The sequence below is a fragment of the Microcaecilia unicolor genome, chromosome 4 (genome assembly GCF_901765095.1).
Source record: "Microcaecilia unicolor chromosome 4, aMicUni1.1, whole genome shotgun sequence".
Classification (NCBI taxonomy): Eukaryota; Metazoa; Chordata; class Amphibia; order Gymnophiona; family Siphonopidae; genus Microcaecilia; species Microcaecilia unicolor.
In genome coordinates, this window is record NC_044034.1 from 310,814,660 (window position 1) to 310,834,885 (window position 20,226).

General features: G+C 45.6%; 1 protein-coding gene across 3 annotated transcripts in view; it reads left to right on the forward strand.

The window, feature by feature from the left end:
- Positions 1-20,226, forward strand: part of DPYSL2 (dihydropyrimidinase like 2) — a 111,107-nt gene that overhangs the window by 21,335 nt on the left and 69,546 nt on the right. Inside the window, exon 1 of one of the 3 annotated variants that reach the window (XM_030201837.1) lies at positions 13,260-13,530. The exons of 1 other annotated variant lie outside the window; for it this stretch is intronic. In XM_030201837.1, coding sequence (XP_030057697.1) covers positions 13,489-13,530 — 42 coding nt within the window. In that variant the 5' untranslated portion in view covers positions 13,260-13,488. Of the gene's footprint in view, positions 1-13,259; positions 13,531-14,290; positions 14,433-20,226 lie in introns of those variants that run through there. One more of the 3 variants, XM_030201838.1, reaches the window with a different exon arrangement.

Sequence of the window (20,226 nt, forward strand, 5' to 3'; positions counted from 1 at the left end):
GAGAAATACTTAAGGTGGGAATGAGACAACAGACATAGGTACTGAACAAGTGAATAGGGGTTAAGAGTTAAAAGCAGGTTCAAAAAATGGACTTTTAGCCTAGATTTGAAGACGGCCACAGATGGAGCTTGATGTACTGACTCAGGCAGTCTATGCCAGGTGTATGGTGCAGCTAGGTAAAAGGAACGGAGTCTGGAGTTGGAAGTGGAGGAGAAGGGTACAAATAAGAGAGATTTACTCAATGAATGGAGTTCCCGGGGAGGAGTGTAGGGATACTGAGGAGCTGCAGAGTGAATGCACTTGTAAGTCAGTAAGAGGAGTTTGAAACGTATGCGGAAAACAGATAGGGAGCCAATGAAATGACTTGAGGAGAGGGCTAATATGAGCATAGCAACACTGGCGGAATATAAGTCATGCATCAGAATTTTGAACAGATTGAAGGGGAGAGAGTTGGAGACCTGTGAAAAGTAAGTTGAAGTAGTCTAAGCGAGAGGTGATAAGAGAGTGTATAAGGGTTTTGGTAATGTACTCAGAAAGGAAGTGACAAATTTTCGTGATATTATAGAGAAAGAAATGACAGGTTTTAGCAGTCTGTTGGATATATGCAGAGAAAGAGAGAGGAGTCAAAGATGACTCCAAAGTTACGAGCTGATGAGACAGGGAGGATGAGAGTGTTATCCACAGAGATAAAGAACGGGGGAAGAGGAGAGGTGGGTTTAGGAGGAAAGGTAAGAAGCTCAGTCTTGGTCATGTTTAGTTTTAGATGGCGGTGAGACATCCAAACAGCAATGTCAGACAGACAGGCTGATACTTGGTCCTGGATTCCTGCTAAAATTTCTGGTGTGGAGAAGTAGATCTGGGAGTCATCAGAATAAAGGTGATACTGAAAACCATGGGATGAGGTCAGAGCACCAAGGGAAGAAGTATAGATGGAGAAAAGAAGAGGTCTCAGGAAAGATCCCTGAGGTACACCTACAGATAGTGGGATACAGATGGAGAAGGATTCACCAGAGCATACACTAAAAGTGTGGTGAGAGATATAAGAAAAAACCAGGAAAGAACAGAGCCCTGAAATCCAAGTGAGGATAGCATATCAAAGAGTAGGTGGTGATCAACAGTGTCAAAAGCAGCAGATAGATCAAGAAGGATGAGGATAGAATAGAGACCTTTGGATCTGTCCAGGTCATTGGAGACTTTAGCAAGGGCTGTTTCAGTTGAATGAAGAGGGTGAAAGCCAGATTGAAGAGGATCAAAAGCAGCTTCATTTGAAAGAAAGTCAAGATAATGTTGATGAACAGCACATTCAAGTAGCTTGGATAGGAAAGGGAGGAGGGAGATGGGGTGATAGTGGAAGGGCAGGTAGAGTCCAATGAAGGTTTTTTGTGGAGTGGTGTAACTACGCATGTTTGTAAGCATCAGGAACAGTTGCAGTGGAAGTGAAAGACTGAGGATATGACAGATAGAAAGGATGACAGTAGGAGAGATAGTGCTGAGTAGATGGGTGGGAATAGGATCAAAGGGACAGGTAATCAGTTTGGAGGAGGAAAGAAAATGTGCAGTTTCCCCTTCAGTGATTTCAGAGAAGGAAGAAAAGAAGGTACGGGTTGAAGGAGCAATTACAGAATGAACTGGGGGAAGGAGAGGTGGAGGTGACTTGGTTGAGAACTCAAGGTTAATCTTGTGAACCTTATCATGAAAGTAGTTAGACTCCTCCTGAATGGATCTCTTTGCCACTCAATTCAATCAAAAAGTCCCTCAGTTCAGTTTCAGCAGGGCCGTGCCTAGGGTCTCTGGCGCCCCCCTGCAGACTATCAGTTGGCGCCCCCCCCTGCAGACTATCAGTTGGCGGCGGCGCCTCTCCGCCCCCCGTGAAAATGATCGCTCACCACTTGCCACACTGACAGGAATTGTCAGCAATATTCTTAGAAACAAATTGCTATACATTGCAAAATAAGATAGCAGATGTAAATTCTCAAAGTGGACATATTCCAAACACTAAAATGAAAATAAAATGATTTTTTTTTCTACCTTTGTTGTCTGGTGACTTTCTTTTTCTGATCATGCTGGCCCAGTATCTGATTCTGCTGCTATCTGTCCTCTTAATTCCGTTTTCAGGGCTTCCTTTCCATTTATTTCTTTCCTTTCCTCCTTTCTTCTTCATTTCTGGTCCTCAGCTTCTGCCTATTTTCTTCATCCATGTGCAGTTTTTCTCCTCTCTTCCTTTTCCCTCATTTCATCTCCTTCATCTCTCTTCCCTCCCCTCTATGTCCAGCAATTTCTCCTCTCTCCCTGAGCCCTGCCCTCCCATCTATGCTCCTCTGTCCCCTGTCCCCTGCCCCCTCCATTCATTCCTATCCAGCAATTCCCCTCTCTCCCTGAGCCCTGCCCTCCCATCCATGCTCCTCTGTCCCCTCCATTCATCCCTAATTCCCTATCCAGCAATTCCCCTCTCTCCCTGAGCCCTGCCCCTCCCATCCATGCTCCTCTGTCACCCTCCATTAATCCCTATCCAGCAATTCCCCTCTCTCCCTTCCATGACCCCCCCTCGCATCCATGCTCCTCTCTGCCCTGTCCTCCCGCTCCCATCATGTCCCAGTTGGCCTGGCCTGCCCTCTTCTCCCCCCCCTTCGCATCCATGCTCCTCTCTCCCCTGCCCTCCCGCTCCCATTGTTCAACTGCCCGCCCTCTTCTCCCCCCCAACATCCCTTTTCTTTTTTTTTCTTTTTAAATTTACCTCTGTGGTGGTCCAGCAGCGCAGCGTCAGTGAAGGAGGCGGCGCTTCCGACGTCTCTAGCCTTCCCTTCGCTGTGTTCCGCCTTCTTCTGACGTCAAGGAAATGACGTCAGAAGAAGGCGGAACACAGCGAAGGGAAGGCTAGAGACATCGGGAGCGCCGCCTCCTTCACTGACGCTGCGCTGCTGGACCGCCACAGAGGTAAATTTAAAAAGAAAAAAAAAGAAAAGGGATGTTGGGGCGGGGGGGGGGGAAGAAGAGGGCGGGCAGTTGAACAATGGGAGCAGGAGGGCGAGCGAGGTGAGCATGGTGCGGCGGCGCCCCCCAGAGGGGGGCGCTCCCTGCCATGCTTACCCCGCTTACCGTGTTGGCACGGCCCTGAGTTTCAGGTTCCAGACCCACAACAGACTAGCGTCGAATGCCTTCCTCCTTCATTGGGGGACAGGTCTTCTGTATGCGTATCCTCCCATCCCTCTTGTGGGGAGGACTTTGCTGAAACTCAAGCAAGACTGAGGAACCATGATCCTGATTGTTGCATACTGACCCAGGCAGATCTGGTTCCCTTTTCTTCTTGAGTTGTCCTCAAAAGAACCTTGGAGATTGGAGTGTTTTCTGACTCTCATCACACAAAATGAGGGATCTCTTCTGCATCCCAGCCTCCAGTCTCTGGCCCTCACAGCTTGGATGTTGAGAGCTTAGAAATTGTTTTCTTGCATCTTCCTGAGGGTATCTCCCAGGTCTTGCTGGTTTCCAGGAGAGATTCCACTAAGAGATGTTACTCTTTCAAGTGGAGGAGGTTTGCTGTCTGGTATGAGGGCAAGGCCTTAGATCCCCTTTCTTGCCCTATACAAACCCTGCTTAAATACCTTTTACATCTTTCTGAGTTTGGTCTCAAGACCAACTCTGTAAGGGTTCACCTTAGTGCAATTAGTGTTTACCATTGCCATGTAGAGGGTAGGTCCACCTCTGGACAGCCTTTAGTTGTTCATTTCATGAGAGGTTTGCTTTTGACAAAGCCCCCTGTCCCTCTGCCTGTGTCAAAGGACCTCAACATCATCCTCACCCAGCTGATGCAAGCTCCTTTCGAGCCACTAGATTCTTGTCATCTGAAGTACTTGGCCTGGAAGGTCCTGGTTTTGGTGGCTGTTACTTCAGCTAGCAGGGTCAGTGAGCTTCAGGCCATAGTGGTGGATCCAACTTACACTAAATTTCATCATAACAAAGTAGTTCTGTGCATGCACCCTAAGTTCCTGCTTAAGGTTATGTCGGAGTTCCATTTGAACCAGTCGATTGTCCTTCTAACATTCTTTCCCAAATCACATGCCCAACCTGGCGAAACTTGTGGAACTTGCACACCTTGGACTGCAAGCAAGCATTGGCCTTTTACTTGGAGTGGACTAGACCCTACAGACATTCCACTCAGCTCTTAGTTTCTTTTGATCCTAACAGGATGGGGGTTGCCATCGCCAAATGTACAAGGGCCCCTTTTACTAAGGTGTGCTGAAAATGGCCTGCGGTAGTGTAGATGCGTGTTTTGGATGCGTGCAGAATAATTTTTCAGCACGCCTGTAAAAAATGCCTTTTTAAAATTTTTGCCGAAAATGGACGTGCAGCAAAATGAAAATTGCCGTGCGTCCATTTTGGGTCTGAGACCTTACTGCCAGCCATTGACCTAGTGGTAAGGTCTCACACGGTAATTGGGCATAATGGTCTACGCTTGTAAAATGCCAATTACCGCACGCGTGCCAGAAAATAAAAATATTTTCCGGTGCGCATAGTGGGCGCACGTAAAGAATGAAATTACCACATGGGCCATGCGGTAGAAAGGTGGTAACTCAGAATTGCCATGCGTTGGGCGCGTGTAGGCACTTACGCTGTTTAGTAAAAGGGCCCCACAATCTCCAATTGGCTGGCAGATTGCATTTCATTCACCTATGCCCAGGCTGGGCTGACTCTTGAGGGTCATGTCAAGATTCACAATGTCAGAGCCTTGGTTGTGTTGGTAGCCCACTTGAGATCAGTCTCCATTGAAGAAATCTGCAAGGCTGTGACGTGGTCTTCAATCCACACATTCATATCTTACTACTGCCTTAAGCAGGCTACTTGACACAATGTTCGGTTTGGACAGACAGTTCTACAGAATTTGTTTGGGGTCTGGAATCCAACTCCACTCCCTACGCCTATTTTGTTCTGTTCTAGGCTACACTCTCACACAGTTGTATATAGTTACAGGTTATTACTATTTTGCCCTCACTGTTGTGAGGTTCAATTGATCAAAGGTTGTTGTTTTTGGTGAGACTGGTCCTGGATAGAGATAGAGATTCCCACATATGAGAATATGGCCTGCTTGTCCTTGGAGAAAGTGAAGAAACTTACCTGTAGCAGGTATTCTCCAAGGACAGTAGGCCATTCCTTCTCACATACCCTTCCACTTCCCCTTGGAGTTGTTTTCCATGCTATGTTATTATACTGATGGTCTTGCACGCTCGCTGTAGGCGGGATGGCACTCACGCTTTTGCGGTGAGGATGCTGCGTGTGCTCTTAAAGCTATATTAGCTTGTTTAAGCTCCACACCAGGTGATGTGGATGATGTCACCCACATGTGAGAATGAATGGTCTGCTGTCCTCAGAGAATATCTGCTACAGGTAAGGATCTTCGCTTTTTCTGCATGACACAGATCTCACGTGTTTAATATCACTTTAGTTTATGACATTTATGGTTAATAAAAATCAAAGGAAAAAAGTAATATTCAGTCTGCAGTGGTAAGTGGCTTGTAAACCATTCCCAGCCATGGCTGAATTAACTCCAGATATTCAATGCTGGGACAAATGAAGCTCCTGGGTATATGCACTGTAGATGCTGACGAAACTGCTTTTTTCAGTTTTGGCTGAAATTGAAACTGATTTCGGACAAAGCCAAAAACTCAAGTTTAGTTGTGTGAACGTGAGAACCACTGGGGATTTTTAGAGCTTGCAGTCTGCATCGCGAGCAGGAAGGACGTATCTTCGTGTTCTCCTCACAGTGCATTTTTTTCTCTCATATTGCAGTGTCTTCGCGTGTGGATAATTTTCTCTTTTTTGTAAAACGTTTCTCAATAATCTTTATTTTATTTTGCTTCCTTTTAATTTTTGTTTAATATTTTCAGCTTTTCAAGTTTCTTTTCTTTTTCGCAAGTTGCTGGGCTCACTTAGGTCAGAGCACCAAACTCGGTTGAATGCTGCCCCTTTTTACAGTTTACAATTGAAGAGTTTAATTTGGCCATGATTCTTTTTTCGATGTCTAAGAAGACCCCTAGTGGCTTCAAGAGGTGCACCCAATGTAATTGGGTGATTTCTGTGATATACTTTCACTCATGGTGCATCGGGTGTCTTGGGCCTACCCATGAGCCTAAATCTTGTTCTCTCTGTTTGAAAATGCACTTGAGAACACAGAGGGTGCAGCTGGTCCAGCAGGAGAAACTTTTTGGCTCCTCAAAGCCTGGTCCATCAACATCAGCACCAGAAGCATCGACTTCGATGGCTAATTAGATTTTGACTAACACTGGGAGTGCACCGGCATCAAGGAGGTCTCCACTTCTCTTGACATTGGGTGCTAAAAGTAGGCCCTTGAACCGGTCAGCATCAGACCTGACACCGAGGGTGCATATGGGTTCAACGGCGTCCTCATCAGCACTGAAGGACTGCCATGCTGAGCTTTGGGGGGAAGCCCATAAGCATTGGTCCTTTCAACACATGGTGGCAGGAGTGCTGGGACATAGGCATCACCAGCACCTGAGAAGCACCAGCACTGGGAGGAACGCTCCCCTTCTTTGGTAGACGTGCCAGTGCGCAAGTATCCGAGCAGCCAAGTTCCACGTTCCTGCTTCCGGTTTGGCACCAACTCCTTCTCAGGCTGCCTCTATCCTGGCTCCCAAGCCTTTGCCGATGCCTTCCTTTGATGAATGGTACTGAGCAGTGCTCAGGCAAGATCTGGTGCAGATACTACAGTTGCACTGTGCTCAAGCATTGAGGGTGTTTGCACCAACTGCGGATCATCCCCATATTCTTCCTGAGGCTCCTGCTATGACTATGGAGAGATCTTTGGCACTGGCACCTTGAAGGGTGTTGACACTGACATCGACCCATGCAGTAACGCTCTTGACGTTGGGGAGGAAGCTTCCCCGGCATCTGAGGGCAGGACCATACCGTGGCACCCTTTGAGGCGTGGACGTGGTTCCACTGAGCTAGGGCAGGCACAGACTCAGACTAGTCTGAGTATGGTGAGGAGTCTGACTGGGATTGCTCATGGGACTCAGAAGAGGACCCTCAAGAGGAGGAGTCTTATGGGGTCCCTTCTGACCTTTCCACCTGAGGGTCTCTTTTACTGGTTTTGTGAAGGAGGTGGCTTTGGCTATCCCATTTAATTTGGAGATGGAGGAGACCAAGGCAGAGATGTTATCTATTCTGGACTATGTGTCGCTTCCTAAGGAAGGGGTTACAGTACCATTGCACCCTATCTTAAAGATGCACTGAAGAAGAACTGGGAATCTCCCCTCTCAGTGCAGGTTGTACCTAAGAAGGTGGATATGCAGTATCATATCCAGAAGGCTCCCAGGTTCGAGAGGGCACAACTGCCTCAACACACTCTGTTTCTCAAATCCACCCTCAAATGAGCTAGGAGCCCCAGGACTCATGCCTCGGCTCCCCCAGGTAGAGAGGCTTAAACACTAGACTTGTTTGGGAGAAACGTTTATCAGGCATCGTTTATCAGGCCTCAATACTTATTGCCTGCATCCAATCCTACCTTCTCTACACAGTGGCGTAGGAAGGGGAGGGGGTGGCGGTGGGGCGGTCCGCCCCGGGTGCACGCCGCTGGGGGGTGTCGGCGCCTCGCTGGTTCCTCGCTCTCTCTGCCCCGGAACAGGTTACTTCCTGTTCCGGGACAGAGAGAGCAGGGAACCAGCGAGGCGCCTCGGCGGATTGGCTCTCCCGCCCGGAGGGGGGAGGGTGCGCCGTGCTGCACCCGGGGGGGGGGGGGGTGCGCAGCGGCGACCCGCCCCGGGTGTCAGCTGCCCTCGCGACGCCACTGTCTCTACACGAGCCTTTACTTGAAATCTTTGCACACAGTACACTTTGTCTTGTGGATTGTTTCCCTTAGAACAAGCTGCAGAGCTTCAGTAAGCAGCTGGAGTGTAGAAAGCATCTGGCCAGGAGCACATGATTCTTTTGATATTGCGTCCATACTTTCTGTCATGGGTGTAGAGATGCACAGACTCTCATGGCTACATGTCTCTGACCTAGAACCAGCAGTTCAGGAGAGGTTGTCAGATGCACCTTGCTGAGGAGACAATCTTTTTGGGGACAAGATGGAGGAGGTTGCGGACCTCATAAAGAAACATATGGATACCATCCAGACCCTATCTCAGCAGTTTCCAGCTGCAGCCTCCTCTTCTAGAAGTTTTTTGAGTGGGCCTAGGTGGCGACCCTACTGCTCTCAAAGGCATAGGTTTCTGTCTCACTCTGCCCAGCAGTCCCAGGCCCATCGCTGTCAGCCTCGCAAGTCCTGTCCCGTCATCAGAAGTCCCAGCCGGCTCCCCAGTCAAAGCAAGGGACAAGCTTTTGAATGGATCCAGGAGGGAATAGCCGCAGTCCTGGATGGCCTACTGGTAGAAAGGAAGCAGAATTTTTTCCAGCAACGATGGCTTCTTGTAACCTCCAATCAGTGGGTCCTTCAAATAGTCCATCTTGGTTATGCCCTGCATTGGCGTCAAAGCCCACCAAATTGCTCACCAAGAGTATCGTTCATTAACTCTCAGAACAAACAGGTATTTGTAGAGGAAATCTCTACCCTTCTTCAGGCCAATGTAGTCGAACCCATGCCACTAGGGGAAAGGAAGGGATTCTCTATTCCAGGTACTTCCTTGTGCACAGAAAGATGGGGGGATTTCTTCTCATCCTAAACCTAAGGGCCCTGAACAAAATTCTTGTCAAAGAAAAGTTCAGGATGATTTCCCTGGGAACTCTACTTCCCATGATTCCCAGGAAAAAGATTGGCTGCTCTCTGGACTTAAAGGATGCTTATACCCACATTTTGATAGTTTCCAATAACAGGAAGTTTTTCAGATTCTGAATAGGGAAACACCACTACCAGTATCACGTTCTGCCGTTTGGCCTCATGTCTGCTCCTAGGGTATTCACCAAATGTCTAGCTGTATTTACAGTGTGTTTGTGCAGACTGGGAGTATTTGTGTTTCCCTCTCTGAATAATTGGTTGGTCAAGAGCACATGGCAGGAGGGAGCGACAGAGTCAATGTGCCTATTTGGGTGTTGGTTTGTGATAAACTACCCCCAGTCCCACCTTCTTCCGGTTCAGTGATTGGAGTATATAGAAGCCCTGCTCGATACATTGCAGGCTCTGGCTTTTCTTCCCCAAGCGAGAGCAGAGGACTTAGTAACACTTGTCTTGCAAGTCCAAAGCAGCAAGCAGATCACAGCTCAGCAAATATTGAGATTAATGGGCCACATGGCCTCAACAGTGCATGTCACTCCCATGGCATGTCTCCATTTGAGAGAGGCCCAGTGGCCCCTAGATTCCCAGTGGTCTTAGAGAGCTTGGAATCTAGTGAATGTAATTGAGATTCCTCCAGAGTTGACTTATGTACTTCTTTGGTGGACAATTTGGTCAAATTTGACTCTGGGACTGCCATTTCAAGTTCCACGTCCTCAGAAGATGTTAACAATGGATACATCCAACTTGGGATGGGGCGCTCATGTACATGGGCTTCACACTCAGAGAACTTGGTCTGCTCAGGAAACAGCTTACCATATCAACTTCCTCAAGCTCAGGGCCATTTGGAACGCTCTAAAGGCTTTCAGAGATTAGCCACAGAACCAAATTATTCTCAAACAGACAACCAGGTTGCAATGTTTTATGTGAACAAGCAAGGGGGTATGGGATCCTATCCCTTGTGTCAGGAGGCAGTGGGTGCTCCTTCATGGAATGGTCCTCAGAAGCACAAACCTAGCAGGAAAGGACAACTGCCTGGCGGACAGACTTGAGTAGTGTTTTGCAACTGCACGAGTAAACTCTCAACATGGGTGTAGACTGCAAGATCTTCTGAGAGTGGGGCACCCCCTTCAGTGGATCTTTTTTCCACTCATATCAACCAGGTCCCCCCAGGATTAGATCACATGGCAGACTTGCATGTGATGCCTTTCTCCTCCATTGGGTGAAGGTCTTCTATATATGTATCCAGACAGGGTTTCAGGATATCAACAATGAACATGTGTAATCCGTTGGGTTGGTCGTGAGCCCTTGGGCCCTGGCCGAGGCCAAGGGAGACCGACCCACCACCACACACCCCAGCTATCCAATACCCCTAAGCTACCCCTCCCCGCAGTCCCTCAGGAAGAAGGGAAATAGGCATACAGGCGGGCCTCACGGCCGAACCGGAACCCACGCACACAGAGCCACTCGTGCGAGCCTCACGGCTGAACTGGAGCCCAATCACACACAGGGAGGGGTGAAAGAACCCAGAGGGCCCCCCGGGCCCCAAGATGCCAGGCACGCGCTGAACACCAGCAATAGGGCAGAGGGAGAAACAAAGGACCAGAGCGGCCCACGCCCACCCAGGGGACTAGCGCAGGACAGGGGAACTAACACAGCAACCCCCCCCCCCCCCAGGGTAGGAAGCCCCAGGCAGAAGCCGGAGGAACCAGACACAAAAGGAAGGCAGAAAGCCTTTGCCTCAAACCCACTGTAGACAGAGGCAACCAGAACACAAAGGGTTAAGCTTGTAGAGCCAGCAGAGAGAGAGTTCCATAAATCAACAAACAATCAGAGAAAACGCTTCCCTTCCCCAAGAGGGAGCAGGGCCGATAGAACAAACACACTGGCAGAGGCAAGAACACCATACACACAGTACACAAAGGGTTAAACTCACTGAGCCAGCAGGCCGGGACACTGGGAAGAGAAATCCTTAAAACAAACAAATAAAGGAGAACACTCTCACTCAGCCCAGAGCCCTGGTTGAGCAATGCCCAGCCCCCACTAAACAAAGAGCAGCTGACCCTGATAACAGAGCTACGCACACACACACAGCAGCAGCTAACCCAGAGGGAAGGAAAAGAATACTCTAACACAACACAGATCCCTGTCAGAACCTAGAGCACGTTCTGAGAGGCTTTCCAGTTACCACCAAGCGTAAGTAACTAAAAAGCAGAGAAACTCTTCCGCTGCAGGCTAAAGTACTATCCCCTGACGTCAGCACAACCTCTGGCAGCCAATCAGAAGAGACGTCCCCCCTCCCCCTCAGCCAAACCGGCAGAATCATAACAACATGCATGAAAGAGATTTGCATACAATGGAGGAAGTGTATGCAAATCAATCCCATGCATATTTGTTGTGGATATTTCCTGAAGCCCCCACTGGCAAGAGGGTATTCCAGGACCGACTTGGGGAAACACTGGCCTAGATTATAGAATTGCCCCCTAGGTGTCACCATTGTGCAATGACTGGAATTCCCTCCTCCCCTAATTCTGTAGCACTATCAAACCTGATCAACCCAGAAACACAAGTTTAACAATTACCATACTGGATCAGACCAAAGGTCCATCAATCCCTGTCTTCTGTATTTAATAGTGGCCAATCCCAGTCATAAATACCTGGCAGACTTTCCAAAAGTAGGTAGATTCCATATTACTTACCCCAGGGATAAGCAGTGGCTTTTTTTTTTAAACTAAAGTATGCTAACTGCTTTTACTTAGTCTTTGGGCACACCAAGCCAGCTGGGTTTTCAGGATATCCAAAATGCATATGAATAAGATAGATTTGAATGCATTGCCTCTTTGGTATGTAAATAATGTCATGCATATTTATTGTGGGTATCCTCAAAATCTGACTGGCTGGATGTGCCTCAAGGACTAGGTTGAGAAGCACTGATTTAATCTCTCAGCTATGGCTTTGTCTTCCTCTTCCTTGAGTGCCCCTTTTACCCCTTGTCCTTGATCATCTAATGGCCCAGCTGACTTTGCATAGGCTTCTTGCTTTGAATGTATCTGACAAAGTTTTTATTTTGCAAATTTTTGTTCTATGGCAAGCTTCTTTTTGCTGTCTTTATCAGTGCTTTACATCTGGCTTGCTAGTTCTTATGCTGTTCTCTGTGGGCTTCAGGTGGATCCTTATTCCATTTTATTTTTGAAAAATGACCTTTTGGCAATAGTAGCTTCTTCCACTTCACCTTTTATCCATGCTGGCTATTGTATTCAATCTATTAAAAAAAAAAAAAAAAAAAAGAAGAGGCAAAACACCTGGTCTGGGCTTCCAAGATGTTATTTTTAAAACAATGTTCATACCTGATATAAGCTCTGAAGCTTTGCAGCTGTTGCTTTTAGTTTCTTTTTTTTTACCACTTTCTGTATTTTATAGCAGCATTCAACTTTCAAAAATGAAACTAACAGTAGATTTTTCTTAAATGTCCTCACTTCAGTTATTAGGTTAAATCTGATCAGTTTTTAAGTGGCCCTTGCACTGTTAGTCTTGCACCAAATCCTATAGAACTGGAAAACCTGATCTGGTAATGAAGCCTAGGATCCTCCAGTGTTCAGTAATGTCGGCTTGCGCAGCTGTCCAGGATTTCTTAACAAATTAAAATGAGGGTTTCACTTCTGTGCTATTGAGGGAAGAGGCCTAGAACAAACTATGCAGGAAACAGTAAAACAAGGTTTGCTTTTTATTGGCCAATTAATATTTCAGTTTACAAGTGGTTGTCAACGTGTTTTTAAATGTTAAACAAATGTATTTTTGGCACACTACAGGGGTATTGCTCCATCAGATTTATTGCAAAATTATATTAGCCTCATGCATTTAGGGGGAAACCCCCCCTCCCCAAGTGGCTAATGTAATAAAACAGGTTTACCTTATTTTGTGCCAGTGAAAATGCTTAGTACTTGGCTCTAAAATTTACACGTTTGCACACTGTGTCCAAGTTCATGTTTAATTTGGTTTACAAGATTTTTCTGCAATCACCAGAAATGTAAGAATAAGGGAAAACAGCAGGAAACAATTCTCTAAATTACCTACATAACTTTTCATCGCCAGATTCTCGTCCCGATTCTTTCTGAGTGCAAGTGTAAATAAAAAAGCCGAACTATAAAACATTGTATTATTTGATTATTGAAGAATCTGCCAGCTGCTCTGCCGATAGCTCACGCTTTACTGCTGACGTGACGGTGAGCTTTGGTGGTTTGTCCGCAGTTTCCTGCTTTGTCTCGCGCTCTTTCCTCCTCCCCCTACCAATCGCTTCGTTTGATTTGTGGGCTTCAGCAGTCTGGCCACGGCGACCGGTGGGGTGGGGGAGGCTAGAGGTATTGTGCCAGCTATTCTGCTCCTCCCGTTAGACGGCTGATATTTGCATACCCGGGAAGGTCCCAACCAATAGCTTTTTAGTGGAAGCTGCAGGCTTCTCTAACTGAAGCAGGGAGTGGCGGTGCGCAGGCGCGTTGGCAACTGCTGGTAGGGTTTTCATTACCGTAGTCCCTGGCTCTTGCTGGGCGGGCTGGGCAGGCTCTAAGGGAAAAAAAAGGGGTAGCGGCGGGATCTCTACTTACCCCTCCCCACTACAGAATTCTTTCTGACCCCCTTTTCATTTTTTTTGCCTTATATTTTTGTGCACCCTAAGAGGAGCTTGGAAAGAGCTTTTGCATCATCCGTTCCCTCTGATTTGCATCTCTCTACTTTGGGAAATCTGTCGCTTTTTTTTTTCTTCTTCATCAAAGATGTCGGGTTACCAGGGGAAGAAAAATATTCCACGCATCACGGTGAGTTAGAGAGAGCTTGTACGGGAGGTCTTTGTGCTCCAAAGGCTTCAAAAACAGCAGAGGGTGGGGGAGATTCCCAGAGACTGAATCTTCTCTACAGCCTCATCTTTTCGCTACAAAAAAAAAAAATCCACCTGATTGTTATTGTGCACTGTAGAAACGATTGCATTTCTGTCTCTTAAAAAATAATAAAAAAAATAAGCAGTATAGCAATTTATTTTGCTTTACAATGTTTCCAAGGACTGACTGTTGTGTTCTTAATATTGGTGATTATGGTGAAGTAATATTTTTTTTTATCCAGGTAGTCTTTTTTTGGAGGAGACAGATTTCAGAGGATTTTTAACATAGGCTAATGGAAAACGTTTGTAGAATAATGTAGAAGGTGTCTGCAGTAGTCTTCGGCCCTTGGACATTTTGCTTGGATTCTTGCTGCAGGAATGCATGGCTTACACAAGCAGGGTTTGGAGGGGGTGGGGGTGAGGTTTGTAAATACAGCATTTTCTGCTGGAGCTGTGACATTTCCCTCTCTGGAAAGAGCTCAGATGCTGTCCCCAGCATCTCACAATCACAGACACTCTTTGCACAATGGAATAAAGCCCTCCATCCAAAGGCAACAAAAAATAACCTCGAACCGAAACACACTTTACCACGTTGAAGAGTAAACCCACTGTAGGGTTTACTGTTCAAGCTGGCCTCAGGCTTTAGTATGGTGTGTTTCTGGGTTCGAGGTTATTTTTTGATGCCATTGGATGGAGGGCTTTATTCCATTGTGCAAAGAGTGTCTGTGATTGTGAGAAGCTGGGGACAGCATCAGAGCTCTTTCCACAGAGGGAAATGTCACAGCTCCATGGGGTAAATAACAGATGGACTTGGTCTTTTCAGCAATCGATATGCCAAAAACAGTGAGTACAAATGCATGCGAGGATTATTCTTCCTAGGATTCTCTTCAAGGTAGGGAAAAATGTGCTTGATTGATGGAAGGGACAGAAGGATTCCTTTTGACCAGAGTGGTTCTACAGCTGTAATTCTGTAGGTGGTGTATACTATAATGGAATAACAAGATACCAAACTAGATTATAAGGAAAATTAGAATATGGTATGCATCATTACTAGTGTACTCTGCTTGTTGACCATGTTGGTTGGAATATATGTCGGAAAGCTTGTAAGAGTAGTGTAATATGCAAATTTTACCAGAATCATATAGTTGATTTCTTGTTCTTGCTCATAGTATTGAAGAACTTGCATCTATGTCTTGCATGCTGGGTGTGTCTCATTGCCTGACATCATTTTCTTAAGCATTTGGAAGGATAGAGGAGAATGTAAAAATAAGTGGTTGCCAGGCATTTGTGAAATCTGTCGCTAGTTATCCTTTAGTATTTTTGATTTAGATGAATTACATTATTGTAAATTAGAAAATGTTGTTTCCTATTTGCACGAAATAGAGCCTTAATATGAAGAAATTGAATTCTTGTTCTCTAAGTTGTGATTCTGTATTTAACTATTTTTAAAAAGCTGGATGAGATTTGTGGATAAGTGGTTGGTGAAAATGGCCTAGGCCCAAAGTAATTTGAGAGAGTTTTCTCATAAATTAATATTTTACTTCTGTAAATGTAAATACATCTTACTCAGTGTTCGGCAGTGGCTAAGAAAGCAAATAGAATGTTAGGTGTTGTTAGGAAAGGAATGTAAAACAAAAATGAGGATGTTATAATACCTTTGTATCGCTCCATGGTGTGACCTCGCCTCAAATATTTTGTTCAATTCTGGTCACCACATTTTAAAAAAGATATAGTGGAATTATAAAAGATACAGAGAAGGGTGACGGAAATGATAAAAGGGATGGGACGACCTTCCTATGAGGAATGGCTAAAGCAGCTAGGGCTCTTCAGCTTGAAGAAAAGACAGCTGAGGGGCAATATGACAGAGGTCTATAAAATAGAGAAGTGGAACGGGTAGATGCGAATACTCTTTCCAAAAATACTAGGACTAGGGGGCATGCAATGAAGCTACAAAGTAGTAAATTTAAAACAAAAAGGAGAAAAATTTTCTTCACTCATCATTGCCAGAGAATGTAGTAAAAGCAGTTAGCTTAGCGGGGTTTAGAAAAGGTTTTGATGGCTTCTTAAAGGAAAAGTCCATAGACCATTATTAAAATGGACTTGAGGAAAATGCACTGCTTATTTCTAGGATAAGCAGCATAAAAGGTATTGCACTTTTTTGGGATCTTGCCAGGTATTTGTGACCTGGATTGGCCACTGTTGGAAACAGGATGCTGGGCTTGATGGACCTTCGGTCTGTCCCAGTACGGCAATACTTATGTAAAGAGTCTTACTTCGAGTAGAGTGTATTGTAGAGCTAGTTTAAAGTAGTCGAAATGGGCACACATTGAGTGGCTTTATTTTACAAAACTCAGTCAAATATTATTTTGGTTTTACATTGGCCTTTGTTAATATTTTTATGTTCACAGCTCACAGTTTAGAGGATTTCATGGCGTATTCTTTTCTGTATTAGCTTGGTTGGATGTGTTGTGGATTATTTGTAGGAGTGCAGTGCTGATTATTTTGACTTCCAGTGGCTCTTCTTCTTGTGTTTAGAATGGCAGATTGGATATTTAAGAAGTGGCCTTTACTAGAAACACAGTGTTTCAACATGGTAATTGAGTTTTAATAAATCCAGATATTTGCAGTGATAAAATTTAACTGTTAAATGGGTATTTTTAAACAAAAAGGATGATACCAATAATTAAAAAATGTATTTTCAATCGGGCATGAAATATGGAAGTTAGGCCTAGTAGTAATAAAGATGCATCATAGTTGAATTAAGTCTACTTTGGTCAGAGGTGCCACTACTAATCGACTTGGGAAGGCTTGTACAATAAGAGCATTGTTGCTTTTCACGCATTGGTTGCCCAATTTGATTGGGTGACCTCCCAGTTGAAATGGTGCCTCAGGAGAGTCCTTAGAACAATGTAAAACAAGCCTGAACTACTGCTGTGAGTCTTTATTTTATTTGGATTTTGCTCACACCTTTTTCTGAAGATGAGTTACATTCAAGTACAGTAGGTATTTTCTCTGTCCCTAGAGGGCTTACAATCTAATTTTGTACCTAAGGCAATGGAAGATTAAGTGGCTTGCCCAAGATCAAAAGGAGCAGCAGTAGGATTTGAACTGGGCGCCCCTGGCTATCGAGGCTGGTACTCTAACCACTAGGCTACTCCTCTACTCCATTTGAACAGATGCAGCTCTTTTGCTTTCAGTGCTGTCTGGTGACCTCAAAAACTTTTTTTTTTTTTTTTAAAGAAAACTATATGCACCATGTACCCTAACATCTGAAGTAATAATAAATAGTAGCACATGTCCTATATTTAAAGTTTTGTAAGCTATTCTTTTGCAGATTGAATTTGCAGCAGCTTTCCATAACAACCCCAATCATGCTACAACAGTAGGTGATCTTATAAAAAAAAATCATATTTGAGTTGTAGTTTGTTTTGTTACATTTGTACCCCACGCTTTCCCACTCATGGCAGGCTCAATGTGGCTTACATGGGGCAATGGAGGGTTAAGTGACTTGCCCAGAGTCACAAGGAGCTGCCTGTGCCTGAAGTGGGAATTGAACTCAGTTCCTCAGGACCAAAGTCCACCACCCTAACCACTAGGCCACTCCTCCACTATGTGCTATATTAGACCCTTTTCAAGGCGATATGAGACTGTTATCTTGAGCCTTCATTCACAACTTACCCGATTGATTGTTTCTTTCCCCCCCCCCCCCCCATTTTATATTTCTTCTCTCAGCTTACTTTAGTTCAGTCATTGCAGTGACAGTCCATGGCGGGAGGCCATGCACTAGGACTCTTGAATCCTAAATATAGTCGTGAGGTTGAGGGGGGGGGGAACGACAATTCTTCAACTGGGTGCCCCCATTTAGGTGCCTGGAAGGTGCACGGTGAAAGCCTATCCTATAATTGCTTCTGGGTGCCCAGGTTCTGTTCTAGAATACTAACATACGCCTAACATGTAGATCTCATGCATATTCATTGTGGAAATCCTGAAAACCTGACTGTACTGTGGCCCTTGAGGACCGAGGTTGGATATCCCTGATGTAGATGCTCACAGTTACACCAGCCATAGACCGGGCATACCTGAGGGTAACTAAATGCAGCAGGGAAACACCTAACGTACAGTATTTGTCAGATCTCAAAGCAGCAACTAGGTTTGTGAGCCCTTGGGCTGTTGCCAAGGAGCGGCAGTGGCAGGCAAAACCACCCCAACCAGCACTGGGCTAACACACATACAAAGCAGGGACTGCAGACAGGGATAAGCAAAGCCGGAACACACTGGACAAGAACACTTGGACTGGAGCACAGGACTGGAACAAGGATTCACCTGCACTTGACCACCCTTCCCCAGGAGTTGAGCCCCTGGGTGCAGCTGGACTGGGCAGGAACTGGATACCAGCAGGAAACACATCAGAGTCAAGACTACAAGCTGCCAGACTGAAACACAGACAGGAGGGAGTCAGGACTAAAAGCTGCCAAGCAGCCACTAATAAAGAACACAGACACAAGACAAGGAAATGCAGACCAGAAACAAGACTAGGAACTAAACAATAAAACCAAAGCTAACTACACACAAACAAACAAGAACCAAGCAAGAACTCAGAATAAAACTGGACTAGGCAGAAGTGCACAGAGCTCACCCACATACCAGGGACCTTAGGCGATGCAAAGGCCAACACAGAAGTTTCTAGGTGATTAATAAAGCCCATCAGCTGCTAAAGTTCATCTGCAGCAATCACAAGGTAACTACGGGTGCTGTTCAGGTACAAACAAGGAAATCAGTTCTGGCAGCCCGGAAGATCTGGACTGAACTGGGCTGAAGTCTGGAACGGGTGACAGTAAACAGACAGTCCATTGCAGCCACCAGGTCTGGCCACCAGAGGGCGAGGTGAGCACAGACAAGGAAACGGTCACAAATGTGACAATTTTCTCAGTTATATGTAACTGGGAGCCCTGCCTTTGCTCCACCCATTTTTACGCCCCCTTGCATTTACACGCTATGTCAGTTACGCATGCCATTATGGAATGGTGCTTAGGTGCCCTGCGTGCTAGTATTCTGTTTATTTACACTCGTAAGGTACTCAGAATTGCCCTTCACGTGTCATCTTTGCATGATGACTATGATTTCCTCACCCCCCCCCCCCCCAGCACCTGGGCAGTGGACCCTGCATCTGTAGCATCCCCAGTCCTGGAAGACCCGAGCTGGGAATTGAACCTGAATCTGTATATATGTAAGTGCCCAGCTCTGCACCTATCTTGGTTTTATTTATCTACTAAATAAGGTAGAAGCTACTCCCTGCCTTTTAGGAACCCTTTTGCTTCTGGATAGAGTTTTCACTCGCCTATTGTAAACTGCTTTTAAGTTCTTTTTTTGGCATATGATAGTGTGGCTGTTGAAAGTCCCCTCTCTTCTAGAAATTTGTTATGCAAATGCCACTTAAAACAATTGGAGTACACTGTACTGTAGGGCCAAAGCTACAGCGCCCACTGAATTGAGTCAGTTTCTGCATTTGGACCAAATTAGGTCTGTTTTGTTTTTGTATCCCCTGGCAACAGACATTCAGGCAATTTCCTTGACTGCAGCCTACTCTTAGTAAGCCAAGAAGTGTCTTTCAGTTGTGAGGATGCATTTATAACATTTTGTATGAAACCAGAAAAAAATAATTACCTAATCTAGTTTAAAACTTCTTGGCCTTTTGACCAAGATCAAGTGTAGTGATAAGCGTGGGTTGAGGACAGTCCCTTCTTAGCCTTTTGGCTGAGATCTAATGTTGTGGAATGTGGGAGCTTAACACCCAGCCATAAGCCCTATTTGGAACACACTGGTGGAATGACCATTGGGCTGATTGAACCGCCTGTTTAAAACCGGTGGCCAGTCAAGAAATAACTGGCTTGTCTGTGGATTTTCAGCCCTTGTACGGATAACTGCAGGCTGGAAATCCTGTCTGAATGGCCTGATATTATTTCTATAAAAAGAGGCAAAGCGAAGGTGCAGCAAAAGGTCTGGCACATGAGGAGTGGCCTAGTGGTTAGGGTGGTGGACTTTAGTCCTGGGGAACTGAGGAACTGATTTCGATTCCCACTTCAGGCCCAGGCAGCTCCTTGTGACTCTGGGCAAGTCACTTAACCCTCCATTGCCCCATGTAAGCCGCATTGAGCCTGCCATGAGTGGGAAAGCGCGGGGTACAAATGTAATAAAAATAAAAATTACCATTTAGTGTTGATATTCATGTCTAGCTTGGCATTGCTGAATGCCACCTGACTAGGAGGTCTAAACTAAATGGATCACACCGATTTAGTGACCACACTACCCAGTGGCGCTGCTTATATGTATAGCAGTTCTAAATATCTGGATTAAGTTAAAACCTGCACCAAAATCTAACTTAACCAAGTCGCCTCAGTGGCTGAAGTTGACCCCTGTCTGTATAGCCCAGTTGTTCTCGGGACATATCCAACTCTAATTTTCAGGACATCCACAACAAATATACATGAGAGATTTGCATACATGGCCTCCATTTTATGCAAATAATTTATTGGCTGGATGTATCCCAATGACTGGATTGAGGACCACTGGTGGAACACTTGTGTTGCTGTGGGCTGTTTTTAAATACATTTAATTAAATGATTTTCTGTTATGTGGA